The sequence below is a fragment of the Drosophila mojavensis genome, unplaced genomic scaffold (assembly GCF_018153725.1).
Source record: "Drosophila mojavensis isolate 15081-1352.22 unplaced genomic scaffold, ASM1815372v1 contig_80, whole genome shotgun sequence".
In the NCBI taxonomy this organism is placed as follows: Eukaryota; Metazoa; Arthropoda; class Insecta; order Diptera; family Drosophilidae; genus Drosophila; species Drosophila mojavensis.
Window position 1 is genome coordinate 14287520 of NW_025318906.1, and position 17339 is coordinate 14304858.

The 17339-nt window shown below is 41.5% G+C and overlaps 4 protein-coding genes across 4 annotated transcripts; 3 read left to right on the forward strand and 1 right to left on the reverse strand.

Moving 5' to 3' along the window:
- The first annotated feature begins 531 nt into the window (after positions 1 to 531).
- Positions 532 to 4011, forward strand: LOC6579870 (pickpocket protein 28). The gene is made up of 7 exons (XM_002005707.4): positions 532 to 1063; positions 1134 to 1397; positions 1554 to 2067; positions 2133 to 2272; positions 2521 to 2651; positions 2716 to 2956; positions 3609 to 4011. The coding sequence occupies exons 1-7, from the start codon at positions 798 to 800 to the stop codon at positions 3865 to 3867; spliced, it is 1815 nt and encodes a 604-aa protein (XP_002005743.1). The 5' UTR covers positions 532 to 797; the 3' UTR covers positions 3868 to 4011.
- Positions 4012 to 5104: 1093 nt separating this feature from the next.
- On the forward strand, positions 5105 to 8355 carry LOC122757717 (pickpocket protein 28-like). The gene is made up of 7 exons (XM_044010862.1): positions 5105 to 5407; positions 5478 to 5741; positions 5898 to 6411; positions 6477 to 6616; positions 6865 to 6995; positions 7060 to 7300; positions 7953 to 8355. Exons 1-7 carry the CDS (start codon positions 5136 to 5138, stop codon positions 8209 to 8211), a joined length of 1821 nt encoding a protein of 606 aa, XP_043866797.1. The 5' UTR covers positions 5105 to 5135; the 3' UTR covers positions 8212 to 8355.
- A 1093-nt stretch (positions 8356 to 9448) lies between these two features.
- Positions 9449 to 11985, forward strand: LOC6579871 (pickpocket protein 28). The gene is made up of 7 exons (XM_002005708.4): positions 9449 to 9751; positions 9822 to 10085; positions 10249 to 10762; positions 10830 to 10969; positions 11132 to 11262; positions 11327 to 11567; positions 11639 to 11985. Exons 1-7 carry the CDS (start codon positions 9480 to 9482, stop codon positions 11889 to 11891), a joined length of 1815 nt encoding a protein of 604 aa, XP_002005744.1. The 5' UTR covers positions 9449 to 9479; the 3' UTR covers positions 11892 to 11985.
- Positions 11986 to 13872: 1887 nt separating this feature from the next.
- Positions 13873 to 14920, reverse strand: LOC6579872 (serine/threonine-protein phosphatase Pgam5, mitochondrial). The gene has a single exon (XM_002005709.4). It carries the CDS (start codon positions 14871 to 14873, stop codon positions 13998 to 14000), a length of 876 nt encoding a protein of 291 aa, XP_002005745.2. The 5' UTR covers positions 14874 to 14920; the 3' UTR covers positions 13873 to 13997.
- Between the last annotated feature and the right edge of the window lie 2419 nt (positions 14921 to 17339).

Genomic DNA, 17339 nt, shown 5'->3' on the forward strand with positions numbered 1-17339 from the left:
TCACAAGCCATCCACATTTCAACTTAAATTCTGAAATTCTATCAAACTGAAACTTGACAACATCTGCAGCTGCAATTGCACTTACGGCTGCAGCTTCCAATGGCCCACACGTAAAACTTGCTTTGCATATAAGTATTTCAGCATTGAGACAGCTCGTGGAGCTTTGCTTACTTCCAATTTCCACTGTATTGTATTTCCATTGTATTGTTTGTGTGCAGGAATATAGGCAACTACAGCAGGATACTAATTAATTAACAATCTGGCTTGGTTTCAGGCGCAGATTAATATTTGCACCATCCTCTTGAGTTTGCTATTCAGACTGAAGGCCTTTCACTAGCTTTCGCCATTCGCACAGTTATAGACTAAGCTCCAATTGTGAAGAGGAGCAGCATATTGAAAGTAGTAGCTATAACACAGAAATATGTAGCACGATTAAGATGAGTTAAGTCAATTTTCCACTTTCATTGCGTCTGCGAAACTTGGAGAGACAGATTATTATTTCGTTGAGTAAGCAAAGAAACCTTTTCTATTTCAAAATTCTTTCTTGGATATTTTGCTCTTTAAAAATTGTACAAATTTGGTATTACATAGAAATGTAAACTGTACTTAATTTTCCGACATATTTTTGCACGCAATTAGGCTAAGTATGTGCACAACGCAGCTGCGTCCCCGAGCAGCAAGTGTGACATCCTACGGGAATGTAGCCGTGTAGACGCACCCATTTGTGTGCTGGCTATAAAAGCGCAGCTCGCAATGCCGCGCAGCTCAGTTGAGGCAACGACGTGGATGGACGCGCTATGGCCACAATAGAGGAACAAGAGGAGAAGCCCAGCTGCCTGCTGCCGGGGCCAGAGCTGTTGGTCTTGCCGAACTTCGACTATCAACGTGCCAGCATCACTTCGGCGGCGTTAAGTGATGTGCCCAGTGATGTGATTATCAAATCCCGGATCAGATACGGCAGTCGTCTGTCCGCCTGCAAGGGAATGCTGCTGGAGTACTCGAAGAGCACCACCATCCATGGCATACGCTACATATTCGAGCTGCATCGCCCCATATACGAGAAGTGTGTGCGTGCATCCTCAAGCGTTGTCCAGTTTCCCCCTGAAAGTGCGTCTGTCTTTGTGTTTCCTCAGATTATACTGGCTGGTGTTGACCTGTACTTCGATGTATTTTGCGGCCTCGCTCATTTGGGCCACCTACCTCAAATGGCAGGACTCGCCGGTCATCCTGGGCTTCGACGAGACGCTGGTGCCAGTGCACAAGATACCGTTCCCCACAATTACCATATGCCCGGAAATTAAAATGGAGCGCGAGGTCTTCGATTATGCGAACATCTCACAAAAGATCTGGCAGGAGTTCAAGGAGGGTAACCAATTTTCCAGTGTAGATAAAGAAGAGTTGAGTATTGAGTCTCAAAGCAGAATCGGAATTGTACTCTCATGTGGTTCTACAAATTTATATATAATGATTGATATTTGGCAATCATAGTTTCAGTACTTAATCTTGTCGAAAAAGTGGCGACTGATATTGGTTTCTTGTCCATCTATTTATAGTCTGGAGCGTATGGCAGCCACCATGCACATTTGTGACTCGGATGTTGCTAAGAGGTTTGCGCCGATTCTGTCAAAGCTGCATAGCCAGCAAACGAAAATTGTGACGGAGACGTTGGTGGACCTGAGCATCTCGAAGAATGAGACGGGTCCGTTTTGTCGCTGGAATGGCCGGTTCTACTTTTGCGACAAGCTCTTTGACTTTGTGGCCACGGACGAGGGCATTTGCTATCAGTTCAACGGTCTGCGACCCAAGGATATATATCGCGATGAGCGTTTCCTCAGCTATGTGGATCCGGACGTAGTTGACTTTCAGAACTACTTTGACACACAATTGCCCAGACTAAATGAGATTCGGGGCAACTGGTCGCTGTCGACGGGCTATGTGGATCAGGGCCAGAACTCGTATCCCCAGCGCACTGTGGCCTCATCGGTTGCGAAAGGGTTCTTTGCCTTCTTACAGGGACTAGAGCACAATTACGACTACGATTGCCGTAGCTTTAAGCAGGGCTATAAGGTGCGTTACTATGTTGTTGGTGTTGTGTTCCCTCGCATTCGTTTATTGTTAATTTGTCTTTCCAGGTCTTTCTCAACTCTCCAGAGAGTGTGCCGGTCACATCGAACAATTATATTCTGGTGCCCCATGGCCATGAAGTCATGGTTAGCGTGTTGCCCAGCTATGTCGTGTCCACGAATAATTTACATGAAATTACAGCTGAAAAGTGAGAATATCAGAGACACCTTACATGCACGCATGCACATGTATATTATACATAAATATACACATACATATTAGAAGTATTGCAGAAAGAGCCATTTAATACGCTTGGGATATCCCTTGTAGACTGTTTCTTTAAAGCTCTCTTATTATTTTTTACACATTCATTATATGTAAACACTAGACATATTTCTTTAACCATAACATTTATATCTTGTATGTTCTCTTTGCTATATTTCTAAATTTCAATAGGCGTCAGTGCTTCTTCGATGATGAACGCCATCTCCGGTTTTTCCGCAGCTATTCGCAGAGCAATTGCCAGACCGAGTGCCTGGCCAACTTTACAATGACAAAGTGTGGCTGTGTCAAGTTTTGGATGCCCAGTGCGTGATCGTACATCGAGCATGGCTACATCATCAGCTCTAAGTCAGTATCTTCTCCTTGCAGAGCCCTTGGATGTGCCAGTTTGCGGACTTGAGAAGATTGACTGCTACACTAAGGCACAGGACGAACTCTATGCCCTATTGCAGAATCAGACCGTACATCAGAGCGTCGATCCCAATACCAAGGTCATGTGCAACTGCATGCCCGCATGCACCTCCTTGGAATATAACTTTGAGATATCGCGTGCCTTCTATAATCTGGAAAAAACATTAGTAGCTTTTCGTGAAGTCTACGAGCACAATGAGTAAGTAACTACGCCATAGAGTATATCAGTAATAGGGTTGTCGAATATTTTTAAAATGTATCGATGTTATTTTAGGTTTTGAAAAAATATCAATATGATTTTTGATATGCAACTTTAAAAATATCGATATATCAACATTGTTCGATAATTGTTTTTCTTTTTACTTTTTCCCACAATAAATTTATAATCCGTGCCAAAAAAAAAAAAAAAAAAAAAAGAAAATAAGAATAAACTTTTTTTATTTACATTATAAAAATGCGGTACTCAAAAGCAACAAGGTGCTTGTTTTTTATATACGACGCCATATTTGATTACATGTGGCTGTTCCATTTTTTAAGTTTGAATATTACGTTTTCACCCTACTTAATTTTTGTACATTCGCGCTTGGTTCACTTATTACGCAAATGTACATATAATGATTTTCCATGTTCAATTGGTTCAGGATATACAAAATATCACAAAAAATATTCGAAGTTTGGCCAAAAACATATTCTGATATATAATATATATTTTTATATTATTAACAAAAAATACCGATGTATTGATATTTTGATATATTTTCAACAACCCCAATCAGAAATATTCATATTTACCATTATATATTGCTACTCCAATCAGAAATATTCATATTTACTATTGTATATTGCTGCAGTGCGATTGGCTCGCGCCTGACCGTCTACTTCAAGGAGCATCAGTTCACGGCTATAAAGCGAACCGTTCTGTATGGCGTATCTACGTTGATATCCAATTGTGGCGGTATCTTTGGCTTGTTTATGGGCATCTCCAGCCTCAGCTTCATCGAGCTCGTCTACTTCTTCTCGATGCGCATTTGCGGTAACTGCAGTCAGCGGCGCAAACGTAAGGCGATAATATTCTCGAAGGAACAGGATGAAGTTCCCATTGATCCATGATGATGATGATGATGATGTGGATATCTTTGTGTCTATTTGTTATTGTACTTCATGTTTAAAATATGTTATATTATTTTATTAATCAGAATCTTAAAACTGAGCACAAGAAATAAAACAAATTAGAATGTTGCAGTCGACTATCAACTCCTATAGTATTCATTCACTATAAAAATAACTATTGAATCTTCTTTGGTAATGTCAGGAAGGGGCTTGCAGTCGCTATGACTATGACATTGTGAAGCTCCAACTCCAATTTTTCCATCTTGCTATGCGCTTAAGGGGCATAAATTTCACTGAATACGAGGATGAGGTCAATACGAGTAGTAGCTTCTTCTATAAAGTCTCCTTGTGGACGGATTGATGGATGGATAGACGGACAAATGGATAAACGGACGGATGAATGGATGAACGGACGAATGGCTAGACAGACGGATGGACGGACGGATGAATGGACGGACGAATAGCTTTATGGCAGGATGGATTGACCGATGGACGAATAGACACGCTCTGCTGATTGCGCTTGGGCTGCGCCGCAGTGTGGGCAATATTATGAGAATTTATTTGTTAAATAATTTCTTTTGAAGATAGACAATCTTAATGAAACTTTCAGAGCGTGATCATATACCTAAAATGTGTGTACATTCCAAAGCACAAGTCTCTAGTACTTGAAATGCAAAGTCGATTTTTGATTGTCCTCGATAAAAAAGTTATCGGATGAGTTATCGGAAAAATAAAATAAACTTGTACTGCCTATGGTATAGCCGAGTATGCATGCCAAATTTCAGCTCTCTAGCTATTATATCTTCTGAGATTGGACGGACGGACAGACGGACAGGGCTATATCGACTCAGCTCGTCGTCCTGATCAAGAATATATATATTTCGTGGGGTCTGCGATGATTCCTTCTGCCTGTTACATACTTTTCACAAAACCATTATACCCTGATTTCCAATTTTCAATTGGTTCAGGGTATAAAATGTCAATCGCCTTTCTTAACTCAGTTTGCTATATGCTAAAGTTTAAAGGTGGAACAGATGTCCTTAAAATATGCAAATTGGGTATTGCATACAAATGTCAACCATACTTCATTTTGTAAGTACTTGAATATGTAAAACTCGGAAATGTCCCCGTTCACCAATTGTGACATCCTTTGGGAGTTTTAGAAGGTTGGCTCGTGGACGCGCCCATTTTTTCTGGCTATAAAACTGCAGCTCGCAACGCCGCACAGCTTAGTTGAGGCAACGCCGTGCTAGACGCGCATTTGGAATATGGCCAGCGCAGCAGAGGAGGTGCGAGAGGAGAAGCCCAGCTGCCTGATGCCGGGGCCGCTACTGCTGACCGTGCCGACCTTTGACTTTGAGGGCGGCAGCATCAACTCGGCGGCGTTAAGTGATGTGCCCAGTGCTGTGATCATCAAATCCCGGATCAGATACGGCAGTCGTCTGTCCGCCTGCAAGGGAATGCTGCTGGAGTACTCGAAGAGCACCACCATCCATGGCATACGCTACATATTCGAGCTGCATCGCCCCATATACGAGAAGTGTGTGCGTGCATCCTCAAGCGTTGTCCAGTTTCCCCCTGAAAGTGCGTCTGTCTCTGTGTTTCCTCAGATTATACTGGCTGGTGTTGACCTGTACTTCGATGTATTTTGCGGCCTCGCTCATTTGGGCCACCTACCTCAAATGGCAGGACTCGCCGGTCATCCTGGGCTTTGACGAGACGCTGGTGCCAGTGCACAAGATACCGTTCCCTACAATTACTATATGCCCGGAAATTAAAATGGAGCGCGAGGTCTTCGATTATGCGAACGTCTCTCAAAAGATCTGGCAGGAGTTCAAGGAGGGTAACCAATTTTCCAGTGTAGATAAAGAAGAGTTGAGTATTGAGTCTCAAAGCAGAATCGGAATTGTACTCTCATGTGGTTCTACAAATTTATATATAATGATTGCTATACGGCAATCATAGTTTCAGTACTTAATCTTGTCGAAAAAGTGGCGACTGATATTGGTTTCTTGTCTATCTATTTATAGTCTGGAGCGTATGGCAGCCACCATGCACATTTGTGACTCGGATGTTGCTAAGAGGTTTGCGCCGATTCTGTCAAAGCTGCATAGCCAGCAAACGGAAAATGTGACGGAGACGTTGGTGGACCTGAGCATCTCGAAGAACGAGACGGGTCCGTTTTGTCGCTGGAATGGCCGGTTCTACTTTTGCGACAAGCTCTTTGACTTTGTGGCCACGGACGAGGGTATTTGCTATCAGTTCAACGGTCTGCGACCCAAGGATATTTATCGCGATGAGCGTTTCCTCAGCTATGTGGATCCGGACGAAGTTTACTTTCAGAACTACTTTGACACACAATTGCCCAGACTAAATGAAATTCGGGGCAACTGGTCGCTGTCGACGGGCTATGTGGATCAGGGCCAGAACTCATATCCCCAGCGCACTGTGGCCTCATCGGTTGCGAAAGGGTTCTTTGCCTTCTTACAGGGACTAGAGCACAATTACGACTACGATTGCCGTAGCTTTAAGCAGGGCTATAAGGTGCGTTACTATGTTGTTGGTGTTGTGTTCCCTCACATTCGTTTATTGTTAATTTGTCTTTCCAGGTCTTTCTCAACTCTCCAGAGAGTGTGCCGGTCACATCGAACAATTATATTCTGGTGCCCCATGGCCATGAAGTCATGGTTAGCGTGTTGCCCAGCTATGTCGTGTCCACAAATAATTTACATGAAATTACAGCTGAAAAGTGAGAATATCAGAGACACCTTACATGCACGCATGCACATGTATATTATACATAAATATACACATACATATTAGAAGTATTGCAGAAAGAGCCATTTAATACGCTTGGGATATCCCTCGTAGACTGTTTCTTTAAAGCTCTCTTATTATTTTTTACACATTCATTATATGTAAACACTAGACATATTTCTTTAACCATAACATTTATATCTTGTATGTTCTCTTTGCTATATTTCTAAATTTCAATAGGCGTCAGTGCTTCTTCGATGATGAACGCCATCTCCGGTTTTTCCGCAGCTATTCGCAGAGCAATTGCCAGACCGAGTGCCTGGCCAACTTTACAATGACAAAGTGTGGCTGTGTCAAGTTTTGGATGCCCAGTGCGTGATCGTACATCGAGCATGGCTACATCATCAGCTCTAAGTCAGTATCTTCTCCTTGCAGAGCCCTTGGATGTGCCAGTTTGCGGACTTGAGAAGATTGACTGCTACACTAAGGCACAGGACGAACTCTATGCCCTATTGCAGAATCAGACCGTACATCAGAGCGTCGATCCCAATACCAAGGTCATGTGCAACTGCATGCCCGCATGCACCTCCTTGGAATATAACTTTGAGATATCGCGTGCCTTCTATAATCTGGAAAAAACATTAGTAGCTTTTCGTGAAGTCTACGAGCACAATGAGTAAGTAACTACGCCATAGAGTATATCAGTAATAGGGTTGTCGAATATTTTTAAAATGTATCGATGTTATTTTAGGTTTTGAAAAAATATCAATATGATTTTTGATATGCAACTTTAAAAATATCGATATATCAAAATTGTTCGATAATTGTTTTTTTTTTTTACTTTTTCCCACAATAAATTTATAATCCGTGCCAAAAAAAAAAAAAAAAAAAAAGAAAATAAGAATAAACTTTTTTTATTTACATTATAAAAATGCGGTACTCAAAAGCAACAAGGTGCTTGTTTTTTATATACGACGCCATATTTGATTACATGTGGCTGTTCCATTTTTTAAGTTTGAATATTACGTTTTCACCCTACTTAATTTTTGTACATTCGCGCTTGGTTCACTTATTACGCAAATGTACATATAATGATTTTCCATGTTCAATTGGTTCAGGATATACAAAATATCACAAAAAATATTCGAAGTTTGGCCAAAAACATATTCTGATATATAATATATATTTTTATATTATTAACAAAAAATACCGATGTATTGATATTTTGATATATTTTCAACAACCCCAATCAGAAATATTCATATTTACCATTATATATTGCTACTCCAATCAGAAATATTCATATTTACTATTGTATATTGCTGCAGTGCGATTGGCTCGCGCCTGACCGTCTACTTCAAGGAGCATCAGTTCACGGCTATAAAGCGAACCGTTCTGTATGGCGTATCTACGTTGATATCCAATTGTGGCGGTATCTTTGGCTTGTTTATGGGCATCTCCAGCCTCAGCTTCATCGAGCTCGTCTACTTCTTCTCGATGCGCATTTGCGGTAACTGCAGTCAGCGGCGCAAACGTAAGGCGATAATATTCTCGAAGGAACAGGATGAAGTTCCCATTGATCCATGATGATGATGATGATGATGTGGATATCTTTGTGTCTATTTGTTATTGTACTTCATGTTTAAAATATGTTATATTATTTTATTAATCAGAATCTTAAAACTGAGCACAAGAAATAAAACAAATTAGAATGTTGCAGTCGACTATCAACTCCTATAGTATTCATTCACTATAAAAATAACTATTGAATCTTCTTTGGTAATGTCAGGAAGGGGCTTGCAGTCGCTATGACTATGACATTGTGAAGCTCCAACTCCAATTTTTCCATCTTGCTATGCGCTTAAGGGGCATAAATTTCACTGAATACGAGGATGAGGTCAATACGAGTAGTAGCTTCTTCTATAAAGTCTCCTTGTGGACGGATTGATGGATGGATAGACGGACAAATGGATAAACGGACGGATGAATGGATGAACGGACGAATGGCTAGACAGACGGATGGACGGACGGATGAATGGACGGACGAATAGCTTTATGGCAGGATGGATTGACCGATGGACGAATAGACACGCTCTGCTGATTGCGCTTGGGCTGCGCCGCAGTGTGGGCAATATTATGAGAATTTATTTGTTAAATAATTTCTTTTGAAGATAGACAATCTTAATGAAACTTTCAGAGCGTGATCATATACCTAAAATGTGTGTACATTCCAAAGCACAAGTCTCTAGTACTTGAAATGCAAAGTCGATTTTCGATTGTCCTCGATAAAAAAGTTATCGGATGAGTTATCGGAAAAATAAAATAAACTTGTACTGCCTATGGTATAGCCGAGTATGCATGCCAAATTTCAGCTCTCTAGCTATTATATCTTCTGAGATTGGACGGACGGACAGACGGACAGGGCTATATCGACTCAGCTCGTCGTCCTGATCAAGAATATATATATTTCGTGGGGTCTGCGATGATTCCTTCTGCCTGTTACATACTTTTCACAAAACCATTATACCCTGATTTCCAATTTTCAATTGGTTCAGGGTATAAAATGTCAATCGCCTTTCTTAACTCAGTTTGCTATATGCTAAAGTTTAAAGGTGGAACAGATGTCCTTAAAATATGCAAATTGGGTATTGCATACAAATGTCAACCATACTTCATTTTGTAAGTACTTGAATATGTAAAACTCGGAAATGTCCCCGTTCACCAATTGTGACATCCTTTGGGAGTTTTAGAAGGTTGGCTCGTGGACGCGCCCATTTTTTCTGGCTATAAAACTGCAGCTCGCAACGCCGCACAGCTTAGTTGAGGCAACGCCGTGCTAGACGCGCATTTGGAATATGGCCAGCGCAGCAGAGGAGGTGCGAGAGGAGAAGCCCAGCTGCCTGATGCCGGGGCCGCTACTGCTGACCGTGCCGACCTTTGACTTTGAGGGCGGCAGCATCAACTCGGCGGCGTTAAGTGATGTGCCCAGTGCTGTGATCATCAAATCCCGGATCAGATACGGCAGTCGTCTGTCCGCCTGCAAGGGAATGCTGCTGGAGTACTCGAAGAGCACCACCATCCATGGCATACGCTACATATTCGAGCTGCATCGCCCCATATACGAGAAGTGTGTGCGTGCATCCTCAAGCGTTGTCCAGTTTCCCCCTGAAAGTGCGTCTGTCTCTGTGTTTCCTCAGATTATACTGGCTGGTGTTGACCTGTACCTCGATGTATTTTGCGGCCTCGCTTATTTGGGCCACCTACCTCAAATGGCAGGACTCGCCGGTCATCCTGGGCTTCGACGAGACGCTGGTGCCAGTGCACAAGATACCGTTCCCCACAATTACCATATGCCCGGAAATTAAAATGGAGCGCGAGGCTTTCGATTATGCGAACATCTCACGAAAGATCTGGCAGGAGTTCAAGGAGGGTAACCAAAATTCAAGTGTAGCAGAAGAAGAGTTGAGTATTGAAAAAGTATAGATTAATCATGTTTATGATAATAACAAACAAGAGATAAGCAGTAGATAAGCTAAGTTCAAAGCAGATTGCTGATTGCTGTTCGGCAATCATAGTTTCAGTTCTTAAGCTTGTCCATTGAAAATCAAATTTGTCTATTTATAGTTTGGAGCGTATGGCAGCCACCATGCACATTTGTGACTCGGATGTTGCTAAGAGGTTTGCGCCGATTCTGTCAAAGCTGCATAGCCAGCAAACGGAAAATGTGACGGAGACGTTGGTGGACCTGAGCATCTCGAAGAATGATACGGGTCTGTTTTGTCGCTGGAATTCACGGTTCTACTTTTGCTACGAGCTCTTTGACTTTGTGGCCACGGACGAGGGTATTTGCTATCAGTTCAACGGTCTGCGACCCAAGGATATTTATCGCGATGAGCGTTTCATCAGCTATGTGGATCCGGACGTAGTTGACTTTCAGAACTACTTTGACACACAATTGCCCAGACTAAATGAAATTCGGGGCAACTGGTCGCTGTCGACGGGCTATGTGGATCAGGGCCAGAACTCTTATCCACAGCGTATGGTTTCTGCATCGGCAAGTAAAGGATTCTTTGCCTTCATGTTGGGCCTGGAGCGCAATTACGACTACGATTGCCGTAGCTCTAAGCAGGGTTATAAGGTGCGTAATAGTTGTCGGGTTGTTTTATTTTCTTTGGTTTTCGTTTAGTATTAAATTATTTGTATAGGTTTTTCTCAACTCTCCAGAGAGTGTACCGGTCACATCGAACAATTATATTCTGGTACCCCATACCCAAGAAGTGCTTGTGAGCGTGTTACCGAGCTATATCGTTTCTACGAGAAATATACACGAAATTTCGGTTGAAAAGTGAGCACATCAGAGACATATACACATACATGCATATGTACATACCATAGACATCTGCATATTTGAGGCATTTGCGATTTCCTATCATTCATATCAATATGAACATATTGATAAAATGTATATTAATATGCTTATTTACTCTATGATCATAACGGTCAACAGGCGTCAGTGCTTCTTCGATGATGAACGCCATCTCCGGTTTTTCCGCAGCTATTCGCAGAGCAATTGCCAGACCGAGTGCCTGGCCAACTTTACAATGACAAAGTGTGGCTGTGTCAAGTTTTGGATGCCCAGTGCGTGATCGTACATCGAGCATGGCTACATCATCAGCTCTAAGTCAGTATCTTCTCCTTGCAGAGCCCTTGGATGTGCCAGTTTGCGGACTTGAGAAGATTGACTGCTACACTAAGGCACAGGACGAACTCTATGCCCTATTGCAGAATCAGACCGTACATCAGAGCGTCGATCCCAATACCAAGGTCATGTGCAACTGCATGCCCGCATGCACCTCCTTGGAATATAACTTTGAGATATCGCGAGCTCTGTTCAATACAGAAAAATCGATTATCGCTATGCGCGATAGCTACGAGAACAACGAGTAAGTAATTGCTCTACAAGATAAATTTGGAAATGTGTATGTAGATAAATACAGTATATAAACTTCTGCAGTGGGAAATTTTCTCGTTTATCCGTCTACTTCAAGGAGCATCAGTTCACGGCCATTAAGCGAACCGTTCTCTTTGGCGCTACCACGCTGATATCCAATTGTGGCGGTATCTTTGGCTTGTTTATGGGCATCTCCAGCCTCAGCTTCATCGAGCTCGTCTACTTCTTTGCGGTGCGCATCTGCAGCAATGTTAGAGAGCGGCGCAAACGCAAAGCCATGTTGAAAGAACAGATTGAAGTACCCATTGATCCATGATGATGAGGATTATGATGGGGATGAGAATAACTGCGTGATTGTTTCTCATTACACAAATTAAATCTTAACAAACTTTATCAACTCAGGAATGAACTTTTTTGCAATATATATATATATCAATTTTAAATTTTTTATTCTATTTTATATATTGCCTTTCACTAAAACAATAAATAAATTTATTTAAAAAAATTTTCAAAATTGTTTCTAATAATATTCCTTATTCTATTTTTTTTTATATTCATATTATTTTTATTATTATTTTTTTCTTATATGTTTCACTTGAGTCAGCGAATATTTGCTTAGAGAAATCCCTTTGAGCAGGCTCTTGCTATTATTGCAGCGCTTATCCATACACATATGAGATATCTTACAGCTGAAAATCGATATGTATCCACTATGTAGTTGGCTGGGAGAACTAGCTGTGGGCGGACAGAGATTGCTCCGCCGTGCCTCGTGGGGGAAGTGAACTGAGGTGGCAGTGAAGTGAGTCGAGTATGTGGTGGGAGGGGGGAATTCAGAATTCAGTGTTTGCTTATTTTTAGTTATTTTTTACATTTTATTAAATTCCTGCAACAATGTGGAAATAGCAAATAGTTGACAGGCTTTGAACAGAAATAATGCGAGTTTGTGGCTAAGCAAATGAAATTCACATTGTTGCGATGCAAATTTAATGAAATGATGACGACAGCGACTCTGAAAACATAAACAAAGAGTAAACCCAGAAACCGTAACCGAGTTGCCGACCAGAGAGAAAACCCCAACAACCAGAGTACCAGGGCTCCAAAATTAAAGTCCCGCTAATGAGCAGGGACAAAGCCGAAAGAGTGCGGAATTGTGGCAACGGCCACAGCGCGGGGCTAGTGAGGACAAGCAGCCACAGGCATTGCCCAAAAGTGATTTTGGTCAAAGTTATAGCTTCCGCTCTTCCGCTTTTCCGCTTTTGCCATTTGCCAGCAGCTGCATCCATCCGATATGCGCTCAACACAAAATGAACATAAAAGTCACGTTCCGGATGGTCAGCATGCAGAGGCCAAAAAGTCCGGCTACAAATGAAGCCGCATTCACCCACACACACACGCGCACACACGCGCACACACACACACACACGCACACACAAACACACACTTGTAGTTAAGTGTGCGCATTTGTGTGTAAATTAAACACTCAAGTGTTGCCCAGAGCATGCGAAATATTATAAACTCTCATCCTATGAAGCATATGAGAGAAAATAAAATAAAATAAAATACAAATAATATTATTCACATTTAATCATTGCGTCAATCTGTGTGACAAGTGCAAGAGCTGCTGCATATGCTCAGCTTTCAGTCAGTTTAAATCGAATTTGGAAGGGACGTGAAATAAAAATCTCTATAAATACTTTAAATTATAATGTTATATAGGAAAATAATATAGAAATTCGAATACAATCATCATATTTGTCATATATGATATTTCCAATAATATTATGGAGTGATGTTATGGTGACGCTTATTAAATTAAAACACAATTATATTTCCATTTATTTTGTTTAAACTCATAATATATAACATTTATTTAATTACGATCTTGCTAGAAAAGGCTAGATTAAATTCAGGAATAGCCAGACATATAGCCATTTCAGTTTTTATACCCTGAGCCCATTGAAAATGAGAATTATATTTTTATTCGAAAATTGACACACGATCATCGAGCTCAATAAAATCAATTTTCTCCTCGGCAGTGTACGAATTGTTTTTGCCAATAATATTCAAGTAAAGAATGCCAAATTTCCCGCCAGTAGCTAGATTCCATTTTTCCCTGTAATTGGCAGTTGAAAAAGGCCAGATCCTCATAATGATCCTCAAAAGCTTAAAGATGAAGATGACAATACTCAATATCTATTGATAGTAAAGTGAGTGATTATTATCGAATATATCGATTAGGAATACAAGAGTGATGTCGATTCGCCACAATAATTTTTAATTAAAAAAAAAAAAAAAAATTAGCTGCAGCTATTTATTAGACACACTTATACAATACTTTAACAATTTGATGGGGCGTACATAATTTGTTACATATATAGGTTTAAATGTAAAAACCAGCAACTGCAGAAATCGCTGCTCTGCCTTACTTAACTTGCTCCTTCGGTCTGCGGTGTGTCAGCTCGTTGATGGACATGAAGCCTGTGTCGCCCAGACAGCGGAGCGTGACATAGCCCGTGGGCCAGACGGTCAGCCAGGTGATGGAGCCATGGTGCAGAGTGAAGCGTGTCCAGGCCTCCGGCGAGAACTGCAGGGCGCGACAGACCAAATAGCGTATGACATTCGCATGGCCAATGACCAGCAGGTAGGAGTCCTGCTTCTGCTCTGGCGAGGCGCGAAAGAAGTAGCGTCGAAAGGCTGCCTCGATGCGTGGCCCATCGCGGCGAAAGGCCCGCTCCACGCTTTCAACGCTGCGATTCTGGGGCGGATCGGCTGGGCAGGGCGTGCCCTCGGGCAGCAGCTCGCAGCGCTTCATCTTGAGCGGATCGAAGTTAATCTGCTTTAGTATGATCATGGCCGTCTCCTGGGCGCGCGACATGGTCGACGCGACCACATGATCCCACGTCACGCCCATCTCGTGCAGTCGCTGGCCCGTGCGATGCGCCTGCAGTCGCCCCAGTTCCGTCAGATGTCCGCCATCCGGTGAGGCCTTATACTCGCCATGCCGCACCAGCACAATGTGTCGCAGGGCAACCGCCTCCGGCTCCTGCTCGTGCTCAATGCCCGACTCGCTCGAGAGCTTCTGCTGCACGAGCTGGCGCTGATCCCAGTCGTGACACCAGCCACCCCTGCCCACCATCTCCTGTTTCTCGTGGTAGGCCTCGTGCGTTTGGTTGCGCTCGATCAGCTTGAGGCCAACGTAAGTGGCCAAGGAGCCGCCGCCGACTGCGCCCAGGGAGCGCCAAATGTTCTGAAATTTCATGGCCTGAAAAACACAATTCCTCAAAATCCAGATTGACATTTAAGTCTATCGGGACGTAATGCTCAATTTTGTTTGGGACAGACAGCTAGGCTGTTCACAATGATTCAATGTAGGCGTTGATACGATACGATGGGAGCATAAAGAAGATATGTATATATGGCATATCTACATATACAGTAAATTATATATTCTATATAGTATATCTATATAGTAAATTATCTAATATTTTTTACACTTTATGTTAATGTGATTAATATATATATTTTTATATACTTTGACTTCTTTTGCGCTTTTTGATTACAAACGAGAATATCAAAACGTATATCGATAGCCATGTATATGTGAGTAGTTGATCATGAAATATTTAGTAAATTAGGCCGTTTGATTATAAATCCCCTAACATTTGAGAAACCTGTTAATATATATTATAAAATTATTAAATGTAAATTAATTACGACTTCAATTTTGATATACAAACTATCGATAACAATTAACTGTGTTGCTCTAAATATGCATTTGATTTACTTTACTTATTCATTTCTCACATTTCAACTTGGATATTTGATTTCCTTATCTGCATCTCTCTAGTTGTCAATCGATTGCACAATAATTGCATCGAATCCATCTAAAAATTCTTGAGAACTTTGGCATTTCTTGCATAATTCTCAACTTTATGCAGATGCGGCTTTGCTGACAGCCAGCCCACGTGCCCACAGTTGATTAGCATTGGAAGGAAAGTGGGCTGTGTGAAATTGTTGCTGAGCGACTTGGGTTTGCCTTGCCAACGAGATGGCAAAGTTATTTTACCCCTGGCCAAATACTTATGAACAACTTTGGAGCGGCAAACTTTGAGCCTAGCACAATCAGCAATGCGAATCTGAATAAGTTCTCAAAAGGTAGCGCCAGCGAAACCTTGTGCGGAGTGAGCTCGACTGACGAATGCTCTACTTTGAGCATATAAATTTGCTAAAATTATTAATGAAATATTCATAAAATTTAATTAAAATAAATATAATTTAAATTTGATATTTTTAAAATTTAAAAAATATTTGTAAACGTTTTTATTATAAGTCTTAGCCAATTTATGATTTTTATATAGAGTTTCTGACTTTTATTTAATTTTTCCATATCTTCTCATAAATATTTTATATTATTTTATAATAATTTTTAGAAGATGAGTTTTCAAGTTAATTATAAACTAAACTCTTTACATTAAATCTATTTGTCGTTTTTGAAAGAGAGATAGAGAGAGAGAGATAGAGAGAGAGATAGAGAGAGAGAGATAGATAGATAGCAGTCTAAATTTAGTCAATGTACCGCCACAGGGCATAAAAAGTCAAAAGGCCTATCATCAGGATTTGCGCTGGTTAAAATACTTTTACCAAGTTTCTGGTTCATTTAATTTCGCCGCCCAGCAGCAGCAGAGGGCCGGTAACTGTACTCGAAATACAGACATATCCACAAGTGGCTGGCCGTGAAGGGATTCGGGTTATTTTGCGCTCAGTTGGCTGTCAGCTTAGCTCCTAATGAAGTTCCAGGAACTTTGACATCGTGTCCCCCCGGTTCGAATCTGGTTGCGGCATGAAAATTAAATTGAATGAAAGATTTGACAGCGACTGAACGGGATTGAATTGCAAAAATGGTGCAGCCAAAGACGGGCTCATAGATGTGCATGAAACTCTCATCAATGGCTGCATGTCCCATCGCCAGCTCCTCCAGCTTCCCAGCTTATATGCACCTTTGTAAGCTGCTTTCATTCACGGCCAAAAGCCGCATTCACACTTGCAGCAGTCGGAGCCACAGTCACAGCCACAGCCACAGCCACAGCCACATTCACCTTCACTCGACAGCTACTTTCTCCGTTCACTTTTCGTCGGGTTGTTAACGTAAGCCACTTGAGGTAGCCATAAAACAGATCTCACATTGTTCGCCTTTTGTGTGACCCAGAAACATAAATCTTATAAGATGCTCACTGAATGGCAAGGTGTGCGCCTGTGTGTGTGTGTGTACGCCTGTGTGTGTATGTGAGTCAGGCAAGTCAATTTAAAGTTGTAATTCAAGTTGAAGAACTCGTTAAGCTGCGGCCCAGGCATAGAAATCTTAGTTGAATCGCAAATTGCATTTGCCATTGCTGAAGCGCAACGGACTAAACTAAAGTTTAGCATTTATGGAATTATTTAAATAACTAGCTAAAATCTATACTCTTTCCACATAGTTCACACACAATTAGGTCCTCAATGCTGATTTATCTGACAACAACAACGACAACAACTCATTGAATTAAGTCTATGCGCACATTATCATAAATTACTTATGTATTTGCATTGTTTGGCTTGACAAATGCCGCATTTGCTTATGTCCTGCGGTCGACAAGGCTGCCCGAAGAGTTAAAGCGCTGAGAGCTGCGTTTCATTGGCAATTTGTGTGCCTGTGTGTGTGTGTTTGTGTGTGTGTGTGGCTAAGGGAAAAGGCAATGAAAGTTAAACAATGTTTGTGGTGCTGTTT